General features: G+C 42.0%; 1 protein-coding gene across 4 annotated transcripts in view; it reads left to right on the top strand.

The window, feature by feature from the left end:
• The window catches only part of ELL (elongation factor for RNA polymerase II), a 172,813-nt gene extending 151,969 nt beyond the window's left edge, over window positions 1–20,844 (top strand). For 3 of the 4 annotated variants that reach the window (XM_001362836.4, XM_007489240.3, XM_056822137.1), the window contains exons 8-12: window positions 4,819–5,305; window positions 12,562–12,628; window positions 13,478–13,649; window positions 14,670–14,714; window positions 17,478–20,844. In XM_001362836.4, the coding sequence (XP_001362873.1) occupies window positions 4,819–5,305; window positions 12,562–12,628; window positions 13,478–13,649; window positions 14,670–14,714; window positions 17,478–17,594 (888 nt within the window). In that variant the 3' untranslated portion in view covers window positions 17,595–20,844. Of the gene's footprint in view, window positions 1–4,818; window positions 5,306–12,561; window positions 12,629–13,477; window positions 13,650–14,669; window positions 14,715–15,659; window positions 15,811–17,477 lie in introns of all 4 variants that reach the window. The other variant, XR_465781.3, reaches the window with a different exon arrangement.
• Window positions 20,845–23,195: the final 2,351 nt, after the last annotated feature.

The raw sequence follows: 23,195 nt of genomic DNA, 5'->3' as shown, positions 1-23,195 counted from the left end.
GCAGAATGCCATTTTCTCCAACAAAATACCAGCTTGCTCCTGGCAGTCAAGGACTTTGTGACTCCCTTGTCTAGCATAGGCCCCTGGCAGGGATAGAATAGACACTTAATATATGGTTGTTCATTGCCAGATATGAAAGTTTATAAAGTTCATCTCACCCAACAGGCCTATGAACCAAACATTAGTGAGTAATGTCATTTAACTGTGTCACCACCTTGTTCAATAGTCTGCCGGATTTCCCAGGTATTTCTGGGGGAGATAGAGCTGCCCCAACCTGACTGCAACTACCTCTCCAATTTTATTGCATAAAATTCCTTTTAGATATTCTGTTCCAGCCATATTAGATTGTTAGCTGTTCTATCTCCATGCTATCATGTGCAAGCTGTCCCACATTTTCCAAATGTATTCTCTTCCTTTTTATCTCTGCCTCTCAGAATTAGCTCTGTACCACTGACTGTGAAGCGATGCTCCCCTCTTCCCCATTTATGTTCTCCCCACTTGTGTTCTCTCCCTCTCCCAAAAAATTCCTTTACTATCTATGTACCTTGATGGTGAGGATGGAGTTCCTTCTGTGTACAAGTCTTGCATATAATAAGCACTAGATAATGTTTACTGAATTGAATTGAATCCTCATCATGTAGATGAAGAAGCTAACTTTTTAAAAGACTAAGTAGTTGTAATGGTCATATTAAGAAGCCTGCTCTGGATTTTGATTCTACGTTTTGTGACCCCAGATCCACTGTTCTTTTCATTATACCACCATTTTTCCAGTAGAGTGGAAATAAAGGGAAGAGAACACAGGAGAGGAAGGAAGAGTGTTGTGGGAAATTGAAGTATAAATTAATAGGAAACTATCTTTATTTGGGTAGGCCAGGTAAGGTGTCAAAAGTGGTGTGCAAATTGAGTCTTGAAGGAAAGGATGGATGTACTTAAGCCAACAGTGATGGCATAAACAGTTTATCCCCAAGCAGATGCATGAACAAAAGGACAAATACTTTAGAAATCAGGTAATGTAGTGAGTCATGTAGTTTAGCAAGAGCATAGACTAGATGAAGGGAAGAGAAAAATGAAAATGAGAGTCAGCACAGTGGTAGTACTATATTTCCTTGGTCATAGATTTGACTCACTTTCTCAATAGAAGCTTCCCATCCTTGACCAAAGAATGGAAACCAGGAATGATATGGTGATCCTGGTTCTTTCCTAAGAATTCATTGTTGTTAGACCCTGAGTTTGAGGATCTGAGGAAGTCCTGCAAACTTCCAGAACTACTGGAACCATAGGTAATCATCTTATCCATTTTTTAACCAAAAGCACAGCCAGCCACTGAGATTTAGGTTTTATGTTCAGTTTTGTTGTTGTTGTTCTAAAGATCTGGGCTGGGATTCTGGGGAGCTCAGTTCTAATTCTTCTAACTAGCTTGTGACCTTAGATCCCCCTGGCCCTCCATTTATGTCTATAAAACGATGATAATTATTGCCAATTCCTAGAATTGTGAACACAAAACACTATGGAAAAGGACTCTTGCTCCAATCTACATTTCTTACTGATGGGTCACAAAAGGAAAGGGGGAAAAGAAATTTTGCTGTTCCCAGCTCTGAACTAAAAGTCAGGGATCATGGGAATTAGAATCCACATCTCACACTGAGTGGTTATGTACCTTGAGCCAGTCTCTTCTTCTATTTATGCCTCAGTTCCCCTCCAACACGTCCCACCCCTTCTACAATTAAGGAATGGACTAGAGGATCTCAAAGATCCTTTATGGCTATGAAATTCTTATAATTTCTGTGCTTGCTAAGTGGCCAGAAAGGAGTATCTTAGCATCTACATCTGTCTACACATTAAAAGACATACTGAGTTTTAGATATTAGAATTTTTAAATTAAAGTTGACATTCTGTGGAACACCAGATATTACCTTTCCCAACCCTTCTTGATAAGGGTTTTGTTGTTATTTTAACAAATAATATTTATTAACAGTGGTAGAGTTTATGGGTTGTGATGTAAGACCATTGGACCAGGGTCAAATAACACTGTTGAGTTGAATAATTAGCCTTTTGTTCAAAACTACTATGGTCCTAACTGACTAGAGCTTTACCATCAGTGCTTACGTATATGGTCCTGAAACAATGCAGAGATTGTTTTGTGGGCTTTCCCTTAGTTATATCATTTCTTTGCCTGGTCCCTTTCTGGGGTCTCCCCTATCTTCTCATTTGAACAGAAGCTTATCAAGAATATGTGTTGGCGAACTAGTGAGTGCCAAATATGGTACACAGCATTCTTTGTGGGCACATCCACTACCCCCCGAGTTCCTCACTAGAAAAGCAGAGGGACTCAGGTGGAGCTGCTCCCCTCCCCCTCTCCACCATGCCTGAGGACATTTTTTCACATCATCTACTCCTCTGCCCTGCAGCTCATTGAGAGTGCACAGGGAGTAAGGTGGGTGGCTCACAAGTGGTAGAGGTGGAGTAGAGCAGAGCTTGGGCCACTTCCCCTTTCCCTCTCCACACTCAATGAGGGCATTCCTCACTTTACCCACCCCTCTACCCAGCAGCCCAATGGGAGTGCTTTCTCCCTCCCTGGTGTGGGGTAAGTGGGGGTATGGGGAAGGGCCAGCACTCCATCTTCTGAAAGGTTCGCCCTCACTGAAATAGACCCTGGATAACTGTTAGACCTTTTCCTTTCTGCCCTTTTCATCCCAAATAGTCCACAAAGTATCAAGTGATCTCTTTTAGAGAAGCAAGGTAATTAATTAGCCTTTCCTGTGCTGCTGAGTACTGTCTTCCAAACTGGATCCACAAAGTACCTTTGTCCCAATTCATCCCATGTATAATTTGGGTTCTGTCTAGTTAGGAATTTGCCTTTTATCCATAAGGGTGTGGCAATGTTGGTTGGCCAACTAGGTAGAACATATAGTCCATCAGAGCATATAAATGAATATGAATTGTAGCTGGTTGCTCCAGACCTTTGGTTGCTGCTGTGTTGGTGGCTTTTTCTGATAAAAGTGAAGAAGTGGCTCTACTGTGATGACTGTTGCTAGTTGTGAATTACACCCTGTGATTGGTCACCAAGGTCCCTTGTGCCAAGGACTACGGTGCCCTTTATTGATTTAAGCCACTTCTGAAGCCTTCATGCCAGTCTAGATAGAGCTCCATCATGCTAAGAACCTTTATGTTGTGCTCCCTTCCTATTGGATCTTCAAATAAGGTAGCACCAGGATAGTGTTGGATTCCTTTTCACCTCCTTGTCCATCAGTCAGCCTAGCAGTATAATTAGAGATAATTTTGTTCTTGTGATCACTCCTTAGCCCCCTGGATCAGCAGTAGGGAAAGCACTGGCTTGGAACCGGGGATTTCCCACCCTTGATTCCCTTGACCTTAAGATAGATTTCTTAAATCCAAATGTGCCTTGTGAACATGAAGATTCTTTCAGACACTCAGGAAAGTTGGGGGGGTTTTTAAGTCTTTTTTTTTTTTAAGAGAAACAGTTATAAAAGACTTTCAGTTTCTGTTAATCATGAATCTTCCTTGTACTGACCTCATCCCCAGCAGCAAAGCCCAGTTGTTAGGGACAAGGAATGTACCCATCTTGCTTGACTAAGCACTCAGAGGTTTCTGTTATGAGTTAAGTGGCTGCCCAAGGACAGAACCAAGCTTGCTCTTCCTCTCTGGGTGGTCTTGTGTTCCATGCCTGGTTAAGCCAAGCTTTGGTGCACTAGACCCCCCTCCTAAACTGAGAGACATTTGTCTGCAAGAGTGATTCTATACCCAACCACCATGCTATATAGTTTGCTAAGCAGGTGTTTTCTCTTAGCAATTGTTTTTATGAACAACTGCAGGTGTGTGTACCACCATTCCCTTTCATAAGTGGCTCTTTGGATATTCATTTCCCTAAATCAGAGAAGGCCCTGGCCCAGCCTCCCCATCTGGGCTGTACTTATTTCAGAGCACGATGCTTTCCTGCCCCCTGGAGATCTTTCTCTAGACTGTTCACGGAGTCCAGGGGGGAAGGAGGACAGTCAGGGAAAGGTGAGGCCTGGTTTTTGCCCAAATGATCTCTCAAGTGCTTTTTTGCAAAAATCAGTCCTTCACCTGACTTCCTTCTGGGATTGCAGATCCAGCATCTCTGGGCTAATACCAGTGAGTACCCAGTCTGTTTCTGTGGGAGCGGTGACAGTGTTAAGTGAAAATGGGCTAAAGCAATTCTGGAACCATTTTACCCAATTGATTAATCTGTCCATGTGAGCTCCTTTCAAATCCTCAAGTTCCTTCTAGTACCTAAGCTACCAACATTGTGTCATAGTGCCACCTCCTGGCTGTTTGGAGATTTGCACGTAGTAATTCTTCAAAATAAAATAAAAGGAGTGGCTTCAAGCCACTTTTAATCTTTAGATGAAGAGAAAGACTACAGACTATGGACCATCGAGAGGTCCATCTCATTAAATAATTTAGTGTTATAAATAAATAGACCTACCTTTGGCAGCCCAAATAATGTCTTGTATGTGTATATTACTGTTTTTTAAATGTGTGCTATTACTAAAATACAAGTTCATTTAAAAACTGAGATTCACAGAAGCTTTTTGTCAACATGCATTTTCTCAGTTAACAGATGAATATCAATTGCTATCATGGTAGATGGTCCACAAAATTTTTTGACATTAAAAAAAATACTTTAAAAAGATTAGATCTCCTTAAGGTCCTTTCCAGAGCTAACATTCTGTGAGCTAGTAAGGACCTTTTTGAATCCTTTTGGAGCATTATCTGCAAGGTCTACTACTCCACTGATTCTTCTCTATTTTTTTTTTAAACTTTCTTTGTTCACAGAAACGATCTCAGCCACTGGATTTCATTGACCCACTAGCAAATAAGAAGCCGAGGATATCTCATTGTACCCAAAGAACTCAGCCCACTTTCAATGGGAAACTGAACTCTTCTAATGGGAAGGAAGTCCCTTCTGCTTCTGGCCCACCCTCTGTAGCCAATTCTGTCAGCTCTAGCTCTCACCTCCCAGTCCTAGAGCTCCCCCGGCCTCACGATCCCCTCACTGATGTCAGTAATGACTTATGTCACAATGGCAGAGACTGTGAGAATGCCGAGGACTCTGAGCGCCTCAGTCTCCCTCTGCTGACAGACTGTCCCCAGACCAGCAAACACAGTTGTGCCTCATGGCATATGAAAACCAAGAAGAAATCCAAAAAGCACAAAGAAAAGGAGAAGCGGAGTGAAGAGAAACACAGAGAAGAGAAGCAGGATAGTGAACTCATGAAGAACTCCGATACTAAGACGAGTGGGGCTCTGCAAGAAGGCACAGGTAAGTGTCTAGGGGGGTAGGCTGTTCACCTCGGGGTGACAGACAGAAGGGATTATTGGGGATGGTCTTACCTCTGGAAAGAGGACTTAGAGACTGTAAAAGGCAATCATGTCATATATAGACACATCATCATTCTGCCCCACACTTTCTGTATAGGTATAGGTAACACTTCTCCTGAGAGCTTCAATCAGGGTTTGCATCTGATGGAGTCTGTGCATCCTTAATAATCCAAATAATTTGAGCTATAACACCTGCTGTAGTAGTGGGGGAAGTATTTAATGTGATTGGTTTGAATTCTGCCTTTGGTATATCCATTTTGTGGCTTTGGGCATATAAGTTAATTTTGAGGGGGAATTAGTTCCCTTCTCTGTAAAATGAGAGAGTTGCATTAGATATTTTCTAAGGTTCCTCCTAATTCTAAACCCCAATCCCGTAACCAGAGTTTCTAAGGCCTTATCTTCCCTGGAACAAATTAGAATGGCTGTTCACTCACATCAGCAGTGGGAAATGGGGAGAGTGATGTCAACCTCTGCTAGGGCTATTAAAAAGAAAAAATAAGGAATCAGTCAGCATCTTGGGCTTAGATGGAAGCCTGAAAACATATAGTCAAATCTTAAAAACATGAGTCCTTTTACTCAATTTGCTCTGAATTGGGAGGCTAACATATTTGATAATGAGAACCAGATAAGGTCACAGAAAGGTTAGGAAGTTCCTGCTTGGGACACAGGAAATCACCTGTAAAAGCATCAAGACTGACTGAGTTACAAGTAACATAAAAAAGGGTATGAGAGATATCAGTGGTCTGCAGGCCTAATGTGTGAGTCAAGTAGTGTCATTTGATCCTTCAAAAAACTGATGGGATCTTAGACCAGATCCAGAAGGAAAGCATTTGGCTACTCTACTCTGGTCAAAACTGATCTCAAGTATCAAGCCCGACTCAGAGACCAGAGGAGAGTGTCAAAGATGTTGTAGAGCAATACTAGCTTAAGTTATGCACTGAATTTGACTTCCTTCTAGCTTGAAGATTTTATGAACCTGTGAAAGAAATGGCTTCTCAAGGACATAAATATTAGACAATCCAAAGTGACTACTAGGTTTTTGAACAATGGGGGAGGAACAACAATTGAGGAAAGGAACCCTGTTACTCAGTGGCTAAACTGTGCTGATAATTTGTGCTACTTCTCCTTCTTTCCCCTTATCACAGTTTACTTTCCTTAAACACCAGGATACTTTCCCAGACCTTGTCATCCTATAATCCAGACATTTCATCTCTAGTTTCTGTATCTACTCTTTCTTCTTAGAAGCCTCTGTCTTCCAAGGCTGTACTTCTCAGTACATACAGTCCCTTACCTTCTATCTTAGAATTGTGATACTAAGGGTAGGTTCCAAGCCAGAAGAGCAGTAAAGGCTAGGCAATGGAGGTAAAGTGACTTGCCCAGGTCATACATCTAGGAAGTGTTTGGGGTCAAATTTGAACCCAGGACCTCCCATCTCCAGGTCTAGTTATTTATCCTTTGAGCCACCTAATTGTCCCCTTTGTATATATTTTTGTAAGCTTCTGGAGGCCATCAGCTGCTTAATGTTGTCTTTGGATCCCCAGAGCTTTAAGGGCTCAGAACTTGGGACTTAATAAATGTTTGTAGAGTGAATCAATTTCCCCTTCCCAAAGATACAGCAATATATACATTCCCATGCATTTTGCAGACATTTACAAAAAGACATAACCTTTTCAGAAAATACTAGCATCTCAAAAGAAGAGTTCATTTGCTCAAATGGCTCTTCAGTTGATTGAATGTGTAGGAGAAAGATTTTTCAATGTAGAGTCCTCCTGGCAAACGTTGTAAAAAGTAGAACCTCTAAGAGAGCTGGGAGACTTTGGCTTTGGTCTCAGCTCTGAAATGATCTCTGTAAATCTTGAAATCTCTCAGACTTGTGAATGTTAAAAATTTCCCCATCAGGGAATTCTTAATTGGAACAAATTCCCTACTGAGAAACATTCCCCATTTTGATGTGAGAACTTGCCAGGATCAGAAATGGGAGAACCTCTACTCCAACCGTACTTAAGACTGCTTTAGGGGAGAAAACTCCTTGCTATGGGAGGACCCCTACTCTACCCGTACTTAAGACTGCTTTAGGAGAGAAAACTCCTTGCTAAACAATGAAAGTACTTGGACCCATGCTTATAATAAAGCAAGGAGTTCTTTGAGCCAGGCCTGTTTTTAGAATTGATACAATGGGATGCTAGGTACCTAAAAGGGTCGGGCAAGTTTTCTCTTGATGAGATTAGTTGACTCAGCTGTGTTTTCTCTAGTTCAGACTTACTGAGGAGATTGGTCGACTTAGCAGGAATTTAGATGGGCAGTCCTTTGGAAAGCATCTACAGTGATTGGTAGATGTAGGGACTTAGGGAAGGTGACATGGGAGAAAAACCCCTATATAAGAAAAAGCAGAATCTCTTGAGGAGATATCCTTTTGGAGAAATCCTTTTGGAGGATCTCTGATGAGGATCGCTTGGGAAGAATCTCTTGAGAGAGGCTCTGGAGAAAGGCCCTTTGGAACAGTCTCTGGCTGGAAGGCTCTCTGGTGAAGTCAGCTGAGATGGAGCTGGCCTGGTGTCACTAGAATCCTTGTTTAGACAGACCTTGTGGTGAGTGTTAAAAAACTGACTGATTTCTCTCTTAAGACTCAGGTCTAGGCCATATTGGCTTGAGGCCCTTCATACTTATTTCTTTCTCTCTCTCTCTCTCTCTCTCTCTCTCTCTCTCTCTCTCTCTCTCTCTCTCTCTCTCTCTCTCTCTTTGATTACTCATTGTATTGTTTATTAAAATCTCTATAAAACCCAGTTGACTTGGGTATTTGAATAATTGGGAATATTTCCCTGGTGACCACCTTATATTTGATTTAAAAACCAAGACACTGTAGTGAAGCATATTTTCTGCGGTCAAATTTACTCACCCTCCCTTATATCTATCACAATTTATATCTTCCACCATTTTAACTCACTACAGTTTAAGACCTCAACCATTTTAAATCTTACATCTCATTAGGTGATCCTACTAGTATAAGGGCTTTGTGAGCCTCCATTGTTCTATCTATAAAATGAGAAGATTGAACTAGCTGATGGATCTCGGTGGCTCCAGATCTAAAAGTCTTTATCTGTGATGCTACAGCTGGTGCTCCAAGTAAAATGCTGTTGCCTTCTTTAATGAAAAGCAGTAGTGTGACATGGAATCCTGCATTTGGAGTCAAAAGATGTGGGTAGGAATTCTCTCTGTTCTTTATGCAATGTATTTGATCACGGACAAGTCATTTCCTCATTTTGGAGCTCAGTTTTCCCTCTATTAAATTATGTGAGTGGATAAGATTATCACTGAAAAGCCTTTCAACCATAAATTCTATGTTCCTATGGAATGTCTTGATTTTACCCTTCGCCTCTCTAGTTTATATAAGGGAAGCATATTTCTCTATACTGCAGAGCAAATTGGAGTTCTTGGTGATTCCTGGTAGCTACTTCCTTATTGTCCAGTGTTATCTCCCAGGGATGCACACATTCTTCTCACTGCCCCAGGCAAATGTTGGGTGCATATAATCTCCAATAGAGCCTCCACTTTCCTCCCCTCACTTGATTCTCAACCCCTTACAATCCCACTTGTAACCTCATTGTCCCACAGAAATTGCCCTTTCTCTTTGATCTCTTAGGTATCAAATCTCCTGGTCTTTTTCTCCATCTTCATTCTCCTCAACCTCTCTGCAGTCTTTGACACTGGATCACTCTCTTCTCTCTACATATATACACAGGCTTTCTCCTGTTTTTCATGCTTTCTGACAGCTCCCTCTTTGTCACCTTTGTTAGAACAGTGGCACAGTAGAGAGAACTCTGGAGTCAGGAAGACCCGAGTTCAAATGCAGTCTCAGATACTAAATGGTTTAATCTCTGCATGTGCCTCAGTTTCCTAATCTGCAAAACAGAGATAATAGCACCCAACAATGTGTCATTGTCACCACCATCCTCATTTTCTCCTCCAGATCAGGCCCTCTTAACCATAAGTGTCCCTCAGGAGTCTGTCCTGGGCCCTTTTCTCTTCTCCCTCTGTACTATTTTGCTTGGTGATCACATTTCCCATTGATTTAATTACCATCTCTATGCTGATGGTTCTCCATTCTACCTATCCTACCCAATCTCTGCTGTTTTACATTATATTCCCAGATGCCTCAGCTGCTCACTCTCCATCCACTACGTCCAAGCTGTTGAACAAGACCTGTCAATTTCACTGTTGCAACATCTCTCTAATAGGGCCTCTTCTCTCCTATGGGCCTGCCTGCCTCACATCACTCCTCACTCCTATCCATTCTCTATTCAACCCAAAGTGATTTTCTTAAAAGGCAGATCTGACCATTGCTCCTTACCACCCACTTACCCCCAACCCCAAGTCATTCAGTAAATTCCAGTGACTCTCTCTTGCTGCTGGGATCAAATACAAAATAATTTGTTTGACATTCAAACCCCTTCATAACCAATCTCTCTCCTGCCTTCTTAACCTTACTTACCACCATATACTTGTATTTTTAAACCCTCACCTTCTGCCTTAGAATCAATACTGTATATTGGTTCCAAGGTAGAAGAGCAGTTAAAGCTAGACAATGGTGGTTAAGTGACTTGCCTCGGTCATACAGCTAGGAAGTATCTGAGACAAATTTGAATCCAAGGATTCTCATTTCTAGGCTTGGCTCTCAATCCACTAAGCCACCTAGGTACATCATCCCCATGTCCTTTTTGATCCAGTCATTTTTACTATTCCACAAACAACATACTTCATCTCTTAGCTCTGGGCATTTTTTCTTTGTTTCCCATGCCTAGAATGCATTCCCTCTTCATTTCCAACCCTTCACTGAACTCCTTGGCTTCTTTTAAATCCCAACTAAAATTCCTTCTTCTACCAGAAGCCATTCTAGCACTGTCCCTCTCTTAATTATTTCCTATTTGTCTTGTAAATAAACTTTTTTGTACATGTTTATTTGTTGTTACTTATTAGATTGTGAGCTTCTTGAGGCCAGGCACTGTCTTTTGCCTCTATTTGTATCCCTAGTGCTTAGCATAGTGCCTGGCTTGCTTAATAAACATTCAAAGACTGACTGACTAGAGCAGCGGTTCTCAACCTCTCAATTTGTAGCAATGAGAATACATAATGCATATCAGATATTTACATTCCAAATCATAACTGTAGCAAAATTACAGTTTTGAAGTAGCCACCAAAATAATTTTTTGGTTTGGGGGTCACTGCAACATGAGGAACTGTATTGCGGGGTCACGGCATTTGAAAGGTTGAGAACCCCTGGACTAGAGAAATGCAAGGCCAGCATGAGTCATTATTGTGACAAGCTATCAAAAAACTTCTTACATTCTTAAGTTACATTAATAGAGCTGTGTCTATAGCAAGATAGGTGGTTATCTTGCTGTATTCTGCTCAAACCACAGCTAAGGTGTAATTTTCAGTTCTGGGACCATATTTTAGAAAGTATTTTGACAAACTAGAGTTAGTCCAGAAGGGACCCTTTCTTACAGGATACTCTGTGACATCAGAATTGATTAAAGGGATTCCTGGGGATATCTGTCCTAAAGAAGAGAAAGTGGGAGAAGAGGAGTGTTGTGGTTTTTATCAGCTCTTTGAGGGGTTATCACAGAGGGAATTTGGAACAGAATTGTTCTGTGTGGTCCCAGAGGACAATGCTAGAATTAAAGGGAGAAGATTACAGAGAAACAAATTTCAACTGATTCTGAAAAAGAGTTTCCTAACAAATCAAAGATCTCTAAAAATGGAGCAGATTGCCTGCCTAATGGGAGTGTGAGCTGGAGGTGTTCAAAGGAAGGTTGACTCTCTGTTTTTTGGGGATATCGTAGCAAGAATGGGGCTGAGAGAGCAGGGGATTGGCTAGAAGCCTAAACTGAGAATAAGGAAGAACTGAATTCAGACCCTTCCCTGAGCGATACTTGCCTTGTGTCCTTAGGCAAGCTGCTGTCAAGATCAGACAGGATCGTGTATGTTAAATGCTCTGCAAATCTGAAGTACTATATCAGTGTGCGTTATTATGATTGATGAGGTTCCTTTCACCAGTGCCATAGAGGGGTTTAAGAGAACCTGTTATGTCCTCACACCTACATGAGTTACCTATGCCAGACTCAGTAGACTTGGTTCACATTGCCTTTACTCCTGACATGCCTTCAGTCCAGTGTGGGCTCGCATTGCACTTAACTGGTTCAGTGAATGACAGGACAGGATCTGCTGCTGCCTTCTGTGGGGGGAGTAAGAACAAGGCAGCATCTGCTGTTGCTACACATGGTTAGAATTCATTTACTTTTTTAAAACAGCTGGACGCTCCAGCATTGACTTTGTATTTCAGTTCTGCATGTGTAGTTCAGGTTTCCTATGGGTAATAAGGAGTGGCCTTTCACCTGAACACTGAAGAAATGCCATCCAGAAATGGGATGAAACATTCAGCAATCTTTATTAAACTGTGACTGTGGCTCTTCATCTGGGGCAGTCACACATCCCCTTTGCCCATCTGGAGTCTATTAATTTGTTTTGCAGTTCACCAGGAATGGACTTTTAAAAATTACTGCTAGTGACATCCAGCCATATTCTTAACCAATGAAAAGTAGGAGGATGTTTTTTCTGCTATGTTGATTGCAAGTCATTTCACTTTGCTTCAGCAAGAGACCTTTCCTGATCCTCTTTCATTTCAATATCTTCCTTCTGAGGTTATCTCCAGTTTATCCTTGTTTTTACATTGTTACTTGCATTTTGTGTCCCCAGTACTTAACATAGTGCCTAACTCATAGTAGGAGCTTAATAAATGGTTCTTGACTTAGCTTGATTCTTGAACTGTTTACTCCTCTCCAGAATTGAAACGGTTGAATTTGATCATCTATACTTGATGATAAATAAGGCCTCCAGTTCTGACAGTCTCTGCTCTAAGGGTCCCTCTCAATTCAGTTTTGACCTGTTATGATTCTAACTTGGATAATGCATCAGATAATTTCTATATCTGCTAGTTCTGTGACCATTGGCCAGATCTCTCAGTTTCAACTGTTCCAATCCTAGATCCTACTCCTATACGTTTAAAAGTCATGAAATATAAAAATGCCCCTTCATATGTATGTTTATTTTTAATGGCCTTTGCAAATAAATTTCTGAAGGTATAGTTCTGATGGTACATTGTAGGCTATTATTTTCATGAAGCATTCCTATTCTTCGTAGGTTTAAATGGAACATGCAATAATTCTAGTGTACCAACATCAACTTCGGAAATGCCGGATTATCTATTGTGAGTACTTCCATTGTTATTTTCAGATCTGAGAACATGAAACAATTTAGAGTCTAAGATATGCAGACTGTCCATTTGGTTATGTAAACCAGGTCATGCTGGTAGGGGCTTATCAACAGATCAGTTTCTATATTTACCGCAAGACCAAATTTGATTAAAAAAAAAAATTGCCAAAGAAAGTAAATCATTAATGGCACAGGAAACTAAAGATATGTTTTCTGCTATTTCTGTTTGTTCAGATGGATATGTTGTAGTCATGCATAGTAAGGGAGAGATATAAAATTCTATCTATTCCCAAAAGAATTGGCAAGCTTTTGAAGAAAGAAATATCATAAAGTGAGTGTGTATGTACATGCATTTCAGGCAGTTCAACCTGTTCTGCGTTTTTTTCCTATTTAAAGTAGGAAATTAACTATATGAGATTAATTGGATATTTGGAGCCACAGCCTAAAGATAGAGGTCCTGTCCTTTGTGTGCGTATCATGGCATTATGGAGTGACTAGAGCCACAGAATCATCATGTGGTAGAAAGAGCTCTGGATTAGAAGCCCAAAACCTTGGGCTTGATTCCTAGCTCTGCTGTTTCCTTGCCATGTGACCTTGGGCAAAACACACTCTTTCTTATTTTGTTTCTTCATCTCTGAACATAATATTAATACATCCTCCCTACCTCATAGAAATGGAAATTTATTATCTTATTGAAATAGTCTCTGTATATTTAAGGGATCTCGAGTGTCCATACTAGCTAATACTGTTCTTATTGAAGCAAGTAATACTTCTGTCCTTGATGTTCCACCTTGCTCTAGCTAATACAGCCTGCACTAACTTGTTCTTTCTCTGCCTTTCTCAGAAAATATGCCGCCATTTCCTCTTCAGAACAACGTCAAAGTTATAAGAATGATTTTAATGCTGAGTATAATGAGTACCGAGATTTGCATGCACGAATAGAGAGAATTACTCGACGGTTTACACAACTGGATGCAGAGCTCAAACAGCTTTCCCAGGGTTCAGAAGAATATGAGGTACTGCTGACCGTTCCAGCTCCATGTATTTGCTTCTGTTCTGTCCATTTAATTTGGGTCATCTAGTCATTTGGAGAATTGGCTTATTAATAGTAGGTGCTGGGAAATTTTATGGGAAAAGGGCCAGAAGCCCACAGCTCAGTTGACTAAACTCTACTGATGTTCCAAGGGAAGAATAATTAGCAAATTGTCCGGTGGTGCTTCTCTATCTAACCTCTTTCCTAAAGTTAATTGCCTTGATTGGAACCTTTAATACATGCCAAATGTGGATGAACCTGACTTTCCTTGAATGAACTGCCTTTTTTTAGCCAGATATCTATGAAAATGCCAACTATGCTAAATGCTTGTTTCCATAAATACTGGTTATGTGTAAGTCCCCATTGTTGACACTTAGTAGAGACAAAAAATGAATAAGGAACTGCCCTCAAGGAACTTGGGGTACAGTGGGAGTAATAAGACATAACTAGAAACAAATGAGAAGTTGAAGCCCTAAAACCAGATGAGAAAAAGATTTGTGTCAGTTGAGGGAAGTTGTCACAACTGAATTGGGGCATGATAGAAATTTAGCAGATAGAGAGGGAAGAGAGTTGGCCATTTTAGGTAATGGGAATGATGTGAAAACAAAGAAATGAGAGCACTCTGAAAAAATTAGAGTAGAAAGTACACACTTTTCCTCCTCAACAAACCAGACCAAATTTCTAGCCAGATGTCTGTCTGTTAGTGGAATCATGAGTAGCAGTGTGAGCTCTCCCTGGTTTTGCTTCTCCCCTTTATCCAGCTGTCTTTTCCTCCTTTAAATTCCTTTTCTTGGTCTCCTTGGTTTGTCTTAATGCAATTGGACTTTTACTTGGTCATTTGTGCATGGGGGTACACTTTAAAAGTAGAAATAATGGGTCAGCCTGTGGAATTACTTTTCTGCCAGTGATTCCTGACTGAGACTATGCTTGTGGACTTGGCTTAAGGGCATTATCACGTAGCTACAACAATGACTCACTTTTTTGGGTTTTTTTCTCCCTGCAGACTACTCGTGGTCAGATTTTACAGGAATATTGGAAAATCAAAAAGGTGGGTAATATATCCTTTGTATCCCCATTAGACATGTTCCTTCAGAGCATATATTTAGTGTATCCAGATCCAAAGATTGTGATGTTTATGACACTTAACAGTTTACACAAGACTTCACTTATGTTGTCTGATTTGATCCTCACACTCCTGTGCTATGCAGGTCATATGACTTGCCCCCTCAGTTTACAGATGAGGAAACTCACCTGCAGAGAAGTTAAGGGGCTTGGTCAGCATTGGGGTCACACAGTAAGTGGTAGACTCTGAACTCACATGTGTGCTTTTTGACTGGTAGCCCAGTACTCTGCCCTGTAGCATATATGCTACTTTGACATGAGACACAGGAATTCCTGCCCTCATTTTAAGAGTTATGACGTGGTGGTGACAATAGGGAGAAAGGAGATGAGAGAATAATTTCAGTATAAACCACTACATAAGCACAAAAGGGTGCTTCAAAGAGCTCCATACCTTCTGGAGCAAGGATGGGGGGCTGAGGGAGATCAGAAATAACTTTATGAAGGTCTTGGGGTAGGTGGTCAAGTGGATGAATAAGACAGAACTGCAAGTCGGGGAACCTAGAGCCAAGCCCCATGGCTGCCATTTTACTAGCTCTGTGACCTTGGCCATGACTTTTTTCTGGACATCAATTTCCCATCTGTAAAATGGGAATAGTTATCCTGTTCTTGCTTTCCTCTTAAGTATTTTAACAACTATTTTAATACAATTGGTTTCCTTTGAAATGTAGTGTATTTTATTATCCATTTGAAAACACTGGAGAAAAGAGTCTATGACACAAAAAAAGGTTAAGAATTCTGCCCCAAGTTCTCTATATGAAAATGTCTTTTCCCTAATAACAATCATTGATACTCATTTATGTTAAAGTTTATAAGTATTTTACTAATATCACCCCTATTTGTTAGCATAAATATAATTATCTCCATTTTATAGATAAAGAAACTGAGGCTCAGAGAAGGGAAGTGTTTTAGCCAAGGCTGCACATCTATTACGTGATATAGCTGGGGTCTAATCTAGGTGATCTGACCTCCAATCATTCTACTGCATGACACTTTAATGGACTTCTGTAAATGGTCATAGAAAGGTAAACTGCCACACACATACTGCCCTATTTCTAAAACGTTTCTAGAATATTTTGAGAAGATTCTTTTCACCCATCCTTCCCCTTTGTCTACCTTTTAAACATTAATCTCTAAGAAATTGTTGCATTGCAAAGGTACCCAAAGCATCTCTCATTCTGGCCCTTTTCCTATCTGGTAGAGTAACTTTGCAATCCTCCCAAAACTGTGCCATTCTCCCAATTTTAACCATTAGACTCGTACAAATGAGCTTTCTCCAAAAATTATACATTTGAAGGAGAAAAGTTTGCAATATTTTTGTAAACTCTGTATAAAAACATCATGTGTACCACCCTCCCCTGCCCCCCCCCCTCCCATTTTCTCAGGAAACCAGAATTTCTTTGTAAAAAGAGCTCCCTCTGCTGCTTGAGATTCTGTTGTATGTAAAGACCCAGACCTGTGAGGGAACAGCAGAGAAATTAATGAAAACCTAAGCAAGATCTCTTCTTGCCCCAACCTTCTCTTCCTCATTAACCCCCTAAGGAGGTGAGAGAGGCAGACTGTAATGATGGAAGCAGATGTGAAAGACAGCCATAGATGTAGAGCCTAGTGGAAGGCATTCTGGTGGCTGGGAAAGTCCAGACAGAGTTCAGGTCCTAGGGCTTGGCCACCGATCGATAACATTACTGTGCCCTTGGCCATTATTTTTCTCTTCTACTGTAAAGGATACTATTGCCTTTGCTCACAGGAGGAGAAGAGAATGTAGTTGTGCCTCTGGAAGGTGGAATGAGCTGCCTGCCTCAGGGGTAGGGAGTCTCCTTCACCAGAAGTCTTCAAACGAGGACTGGATCATACACCCATGTCAGGTGTCAGAGGATATAAAGGAGACTCATGTTGAGGTCTGGGTTGGACTAGGTAGGAGCTCCTCTGAGCCCCTTTCCATCTCTGAGATCCTAGGACTGTCTGTTTTAGAGGGACCCTTAAAGCCCAGCACACAGAGGAGAAGCGCTCTAACCTCCAATTCCATGGTACCATAGGAGGTACTCTGTGGTCTTAAATTTTTATTTTGTTTTCCTCTAGTAAATATTATTTATTTTTAACATCATTTTTTTAAAAAGTTCAGTTCCACATGCAAAGCATATTTTCCTCTGGCCTTTAAATTCATCCCATTAGGTAGCTATTGTGTACAAGATACTTTTCCCAAAATAGCCTGATGAAATAGAGTACACTTAGTTTCCTTGTTGGTGCAGTGGGAGAGCTTTGGCAGCAGGATATCTCAGTTCAAATCCTATTCCAGATATTTAGTACCTTTGTGAGCTTGGGCAGTTCATTTATCACTTCTTGTACCTCAGTGTCCTCATCTGTAAAGTAGGCATAATACTGTCCCTACCTCACAGTATCAAACATGTAAAGGGCTTTGCAGAGTTTTAAAGCACTCTGTAAATGCTAGTTATTGTTGTCATCATCTGTGTTTTAGAGGTAAAATGAGTTTCAGAGATTAATCAAAGATCCTAAAGGATCCCTTAGAAGCCATTTAAGGCCAGCTCCCTCATTTTATAAAAGGGACCTGAGGCTCAGAAGGTTATCTGGGAGCCTGTTGTCCTCTCTGCTCCCAGACTGCTTTCTAGCCATGAAATTCCCTCTGGGCCCATCACTGCAATGTTGTGAGTGCTCTCTCACTAATCTCTTTCAGACCAATACTAACTACAGCCAAGAAAAGTACCGTTGTGAATATCTACACAACAAACTGGCCCACATCAAGAAACTGATAGCAGAGTATGACCAGCGGCAGCTCCAGCCTTGGCCATGACCTGTGCACGGGGGCCAGCACTGGGGCCTGGGGCACACTTCTGGCTGGTTGTGGCTGGGCAGCTGCCGCCTGCCCGCTCGCCCGCCCACCTGCCTGCCTGGGCAGAGTCATTTCAAGCTTCATCCTCTTGGCGTGTGCGGGGAACAGGGGAAAGTTTAAAGAAAAAGAAAAGGCATCTATTTAACAAAAAGTAGAGAAATAAAAGGAAAACTCACTCATTAATGTCCAAGGGAAAACATGCAAGGGAAATCCTTGGTTTCTGTAGGTTTGAGTGAGCAGCAGCTTGTCAGCCCCTGGTTGGGCTGCTGATGGTCTTCTGGTTCCGCTCCTGCTCTCTCCCCAGTAATGGGTGCGCCTCTGGGGGGCACATTCTTGGGGCCCAGTCACCAGCCTGAAAAAGCTTATTTATATGCAAACTGTCTGGGCACCTTGCACAGGATCAGCTCCTCAGCCCATAGGTTGAACGGGTGTCTTCTCTCCAGCCATCTATCTCATGGGGTGGCTTCTCAGAGGGCTCAGGCCCAGAGCTCAACGTTATGTTTACTATTGCAAAATGCTCTCACTGACCCTGGGCCCAGGGGAGACCAGTCCCTGAAATGCCTCTCCTTTGGTGATCAGCACCTGTCTTCAGCCTGCATCGCGCACGCAGTCTCCACTGTCCCAGAGGATGCTGAGATGTCTGTCCAACTTTTCTAGTTTTATATGAAGACGGCCAATTTTATTCCTTGCTAATGAGACGATGGTCTATTTTTGTATGAGAGAAAATGCATCTTTTCTAAATCCGTGCCTCTCCTCCCTTTTGGGCCAGCAGTCTGGATCCCTTCCCTTTGTTCTAATTGCAGTATTACTAAATCAGTAGAGGCATTATTATTATTGTTATTATTATTTTGGTAATGCCCTGTAAAAAAGAAATGCAAGCAGCTGGAGGTATATTTAGAGTTGGGGACTTTGGTTTTGACCCCTTCCAAAGAAGTGGCAGGCCTTCAGCTCTCGGAACAGAATGAGGTTGATCGGGTTGTCCATCTCACTAGATCTATGTTCCGGACTCTGAGCCCTGCCTTACAGGTCTTCAGGGAACCACTGTGAGCTCAGTCCTGGGGGCAGGGCCCCTGTTGGGAGTCTCTGGGCTTACCTCCTTAATCCTTTCCCTTTCCCTTTCTTTGAATACCCCAAAGTATTCTTCCTTCCAGTCTTTCACCTGCTTGGTGAGGGTTTCTTTGCACTAGAAAGTTCCTTCTCTAGGGGGAGTCTGTTGCCAGGAAATAGCCCCTCCTTCCCCCTTGTGTCCAACTCAATTCTCCTGACTCCTCCCCTGCCACCAGGCATTGGGCCAGAATGGCCACCTGAGAAGCAGTTCCCTCCCTCTCCCATATCCTCTGGCATGCCTGATTTCTGGTTAGCCTGGAAGGGAGCTGCCCTTTAGTGGTGATGGCTGCTTGTTTATTTTGTTGATTCTGCTGTTGGGATTGAGTGGTGATCTGGATTCTCTAGCTTCCCCAGATAAGAGATCTGCATTAGCAGGAGCATATCCTTCCCATCATTTGCAGTTAAAACAGATAACCTATTTCTATGTCTAGCCCTCTGGCTGTCTGAACATTAAAGGACTGAGTGAACTTTTTCATGGCAGACTCAGCTCAACAGAAGCAGCCTTTACTGTCTAGATTTGACCTGGATATGACTGAGAGGATATGCTTCAGTATCCAGCATCATTGAACTGGCACGGCACTACCCATCAAATCTTAGCCAAATAAGCTGGAAAACAGTATGCCAGAACCAGTGGCCATCCATAGTGCACCACAGAGGCAGAGTTAGCCATGAAGGGGGATGGAGGGTGGCTTTTCTCCTAAATGGGTGTGCATCAAGGTTTACTCCATGGCAGATGGCTCTGCTTTGGGTACTTTAGACTACTGTCTTAGCACAAATGAATAGAGTTCACTGGAATGTGAGGGAACTTCCTAGACAGGCATGGTGGTGTTAAAGGGCCTTGTTTGAAAATTTCATGACCCCCAGTTTCTGGACAGAGCCTGATCCAGGGTAGGGTGATCGGAGGTGGTGTGATAGTTTTAATTTTCCTTGGCCAGGTCTGACTGGTAGCACTAGTGGTGTTCTAGTTCATCCCATTGAACAGAACCTTCAGGGGCTGGTTGGGCCTTGTCCACTGGGCACTGCGCTTAAGTAAAAGATTATGCCTGTATTGGGGTTTCAGGTAGATATCCAAAGGTCACACCCCAGGCTTTGAGAAGGATTTATGTTCAGGTACCCAGCCAAGGTCAGGGTGTGTCCAGCCATAGGCATTTAGAAGGTTGCTGCCAAAACAAGTTGTAAAGACAGGTGGTTCCCAGACAGCTGCTATAGCCCTTGTTGGGGAGGAGTCAGAGGCAGGGAGGATCTTTTCTGACTATGGCTTCCCAACAGTCGGTGGTCTCATTTGTGGTGGAAGCAGGTTGGCCTGAGTGTTCCTACTCCCTTCCAAAAAAAACCCACAAAAAAAGAATCTCTTTCTTGAGACAGCCTGGGTCACTTTAGAGTCTGCCCAATAAAGGTCACCATGTGGCTCTGGATTCTTCCATGGAAGCACACGGACCAGCATTCAGATCCTCCTGCTCAGTTTAACAGGCTTCTGAATTTTTATTTGCTGTGGGGGTGGGGTGGGGTGGGAATAATGGGTAAAGTATATGAAGAGATCCTAGTCTTTCTACATCTGCTATGAGGATATTTTTGCAGACAGAGTTGTATACAGAGATTTTTGTATACATTTACGAGTATATTCTGGAACTTAAGAGAATTGGAATATAAAGAGAAATATTTAATGAATTCAAAACTGTGAGACCCAATTAGCCTTCAATGCCTCTTGCTTCATTTATCTGTCAGACTGTCACAAGACATTCATTGTAAGTCAAACCTGCCTTCTTAGCTTTTTTTTTTCTTTCTTTCTTTTAAGGGATTATGAAGCTAAGTAAATTTGTGCTATTTGGGATAATATAAACCAGTTCTAGGTGATTCCGTATGATCTAACTTATTGATACTGTGTTTCTACTTTGTAATATTGTACTGTGGAGAAAACCCGATTTTGAGCCATGGAGTTGGAGTTTACAAAAGCTTTCAAGTTTGCCAAAATGTTACAATTGAAAGGCTGCCTAGTCTTCAGCTTTCCTAATGTTTTCTTAAAGAGCTAGTGTCCTTTTTGTACACTAAGAAGGTGAATGCTGATTTTGCAACATACAATAAAAATTCACTGTATTGGAAGATACATGGTTGTGGTTTTGTTTCTTAATTTCAACTCTGTGGGGAAATCTGCCAGCTATTCCTAAGCACCCTTCTGGACCCAAAAGCAGTTGGTCTTTCTGCCTCTCAGAAAGGATATAAACTCTTTCCTTTCTTTCTCATCCCAAGGAGGCCTCTGGGTCCAGACTTGACCATTCAGAAGTTCAAAGAACAGAGAGGGGATACAGCATGTCAGATCTAGAAAGGATGTTTGAATGCAGTGGAAGAGCTCCAAAGGAACTTTAGAAAGCATATAATCCACCCTTATTTTATAGGTGGGGAAATTGAAGCTGAGGAAAGTGAAGTGGGGCACTTCTTAAAGTGAGTCCGAACACCCAAAAATTCAATTATTAGAACCATTATTTATTGATTAATAAAGAATCTACCAGCTGGGACAGAGTTCCCTAGTGGAAGCTGCTCCAGACTAACATTATGGGAGTTTATATAGGTTACAAGATACAAAGTTATTTCCTTTCATATATAGGTTCTTATCTGACAATCAAGCAAACCTTAACACAGGAATGTGAGGTCAGTGATGAGGGGACAATCCTCAGATTTATTTAGGGGTTGTTTATTTTCACATGTACTTAATCACTTAGCCCTAGTTAGCTATATGTTATCTTACATTCCATCCTGACCTCTTTGATATTCCTTCAATTCCTTTGTTTCCTACCCTTCCTAATTCTCATCCCCAAGCTAAGTAGAGCCTGGTCTGCTGCCTGCATAAGCAGCTTGACCTGGGAGGGAGGGGAGGAAGCTGGGTCTGTTCCCTAAAAATGCAGGCAGGGATTGATCTGCTTTATCTACTTCAATTTTATTATCCTCCCCTTCTGGGACTACTTCATTCCCGCCTTTTCTTGTTCATGAGTCAAACCCTTGACTCATCAGATAGAGGAGAATAATGTGATCGTAAGATCAAAAGCTTAACAGCCTGAAGACGCTGTCAGATATAGGTCATGAGACAGTTGATCAGGAAGAATCCTATCAAGAGGCCCACTATTGCTAATATGAGTGGTCCTGCCAAGGCTGTGATCAAGGTAGTCACCCAAGGAGACCAAGAGAAAAAACTAGAATACCAGTTGCTGGGTTGAGTATTAATCCGTTCCCTCTTGTATCCTTCCCTGGAACAGGGCTAAAGATTCCTGTATAATCCCAGAATGATTAGCATAGAAACAACAGAATTCTCCCAATGCCACGCAAAGTTCACCCTGCTTAAAGAAGAGGAGGTCCAATTCCCACCTATTTTGGAGAACCATCTCCCCCAAAGAGGACAGTAATTTTTTCCAAGAAATTTTCCATTCACTGAGGTTCAAATCAATCTGGTGATAGAGGGACTGGAGATTTTGGCTTCCCTGAACCAGGGCTGTGGTGTTTAAAGCCACAGTTTCTCCTATACCCAGCCCTATCAAAATTGACATGATAATGGGCACTCTACAATGCCAGACAAGGCCTGCCAGGTGTTCACCAGTCTGCATCCCTTCAAAATGTTCTCTACCACCTTCTCCTGAATAATAGTAAACCTGGGGAATAATAATTATGGGGTTACCTACAGCATCCTTTGTTCTTAAGATATGAGGGGATAGACAAGGCATGAGACTTGTGGTACAGGCCAATCATGTACCACGAGCGGCTTTCCAGTACCAAATCTCATAGGGGTCAGAGGTAGGTGCAGTGACAATGCTGAATGGAGTCAAACCTTTGACAAGTAAGGGTATATAGTAGGAGCAAAGGAATCTTCCTGCCTATAGTTTGCCTGAAAAACTTCTACTCCATGGGGGTACCTTGCCCCATGCCATCCCATCCCCCCTCCAAATATCTAAGGGAAAGGGGGCAATAGTCTCAGTCTTGTGTAGCTTCCTCAGAGCTGAGAATGGTTGTAGAGCTGTCCCTGCCTATTGTCAGGAGAGAGGTATTGGCTGTAGGCAATGTCCAGGGCTTCAGGCTGGAATAGTTGCAGAGGTTACTGTGGCATCTGGGTGACTCCCTTGAGTGCTTTTACCCTAAAAGCAACTAGAGAAGTGACAAGGTTACAAATGCAAGGTCCACATATCCCACAGGGGAGTAGCCAAAAACTTGAACAGGGAGGGAAAGGCTGCAGACACAGGGTCTTCAGGGGTATCTCCTCAATGAATGCCTGGGTCATAGGTAGATGAGGACCTGCTTGGAGATCTGAAGGATGTCCAGTGACTGTTTCCCCTGATAGGTAGGTCACAAGGGGGAAAGTCATCCCCTAAGATAGAAGTGTAGAAACCAGGACTGGGGCAAAAACTAGAACACCAGATAGAAACAGAGAAAATTAGTACAATAGTAATTAATATTACATATTTGCATTTGGGT

The sequence above is a fragment of the Monodelphis domestica genome, chromosome 3 (genome assembly GCF_027887165.1).
Source record: "Monodelphis domestica isolate mMonDom1 chromosome 3, mMonDom1.pri, whole genome shotgun sequence".
Lineage (NCBI taxonomy): Eukaryota > Metazoa > Chordata > Mammalia > Didelphimorphia > Didelphidae > Monodelphis > Monodelphis domestica.
This window is presented reverse-complemented; position numbering and strand designations above follow the sequence as displayed.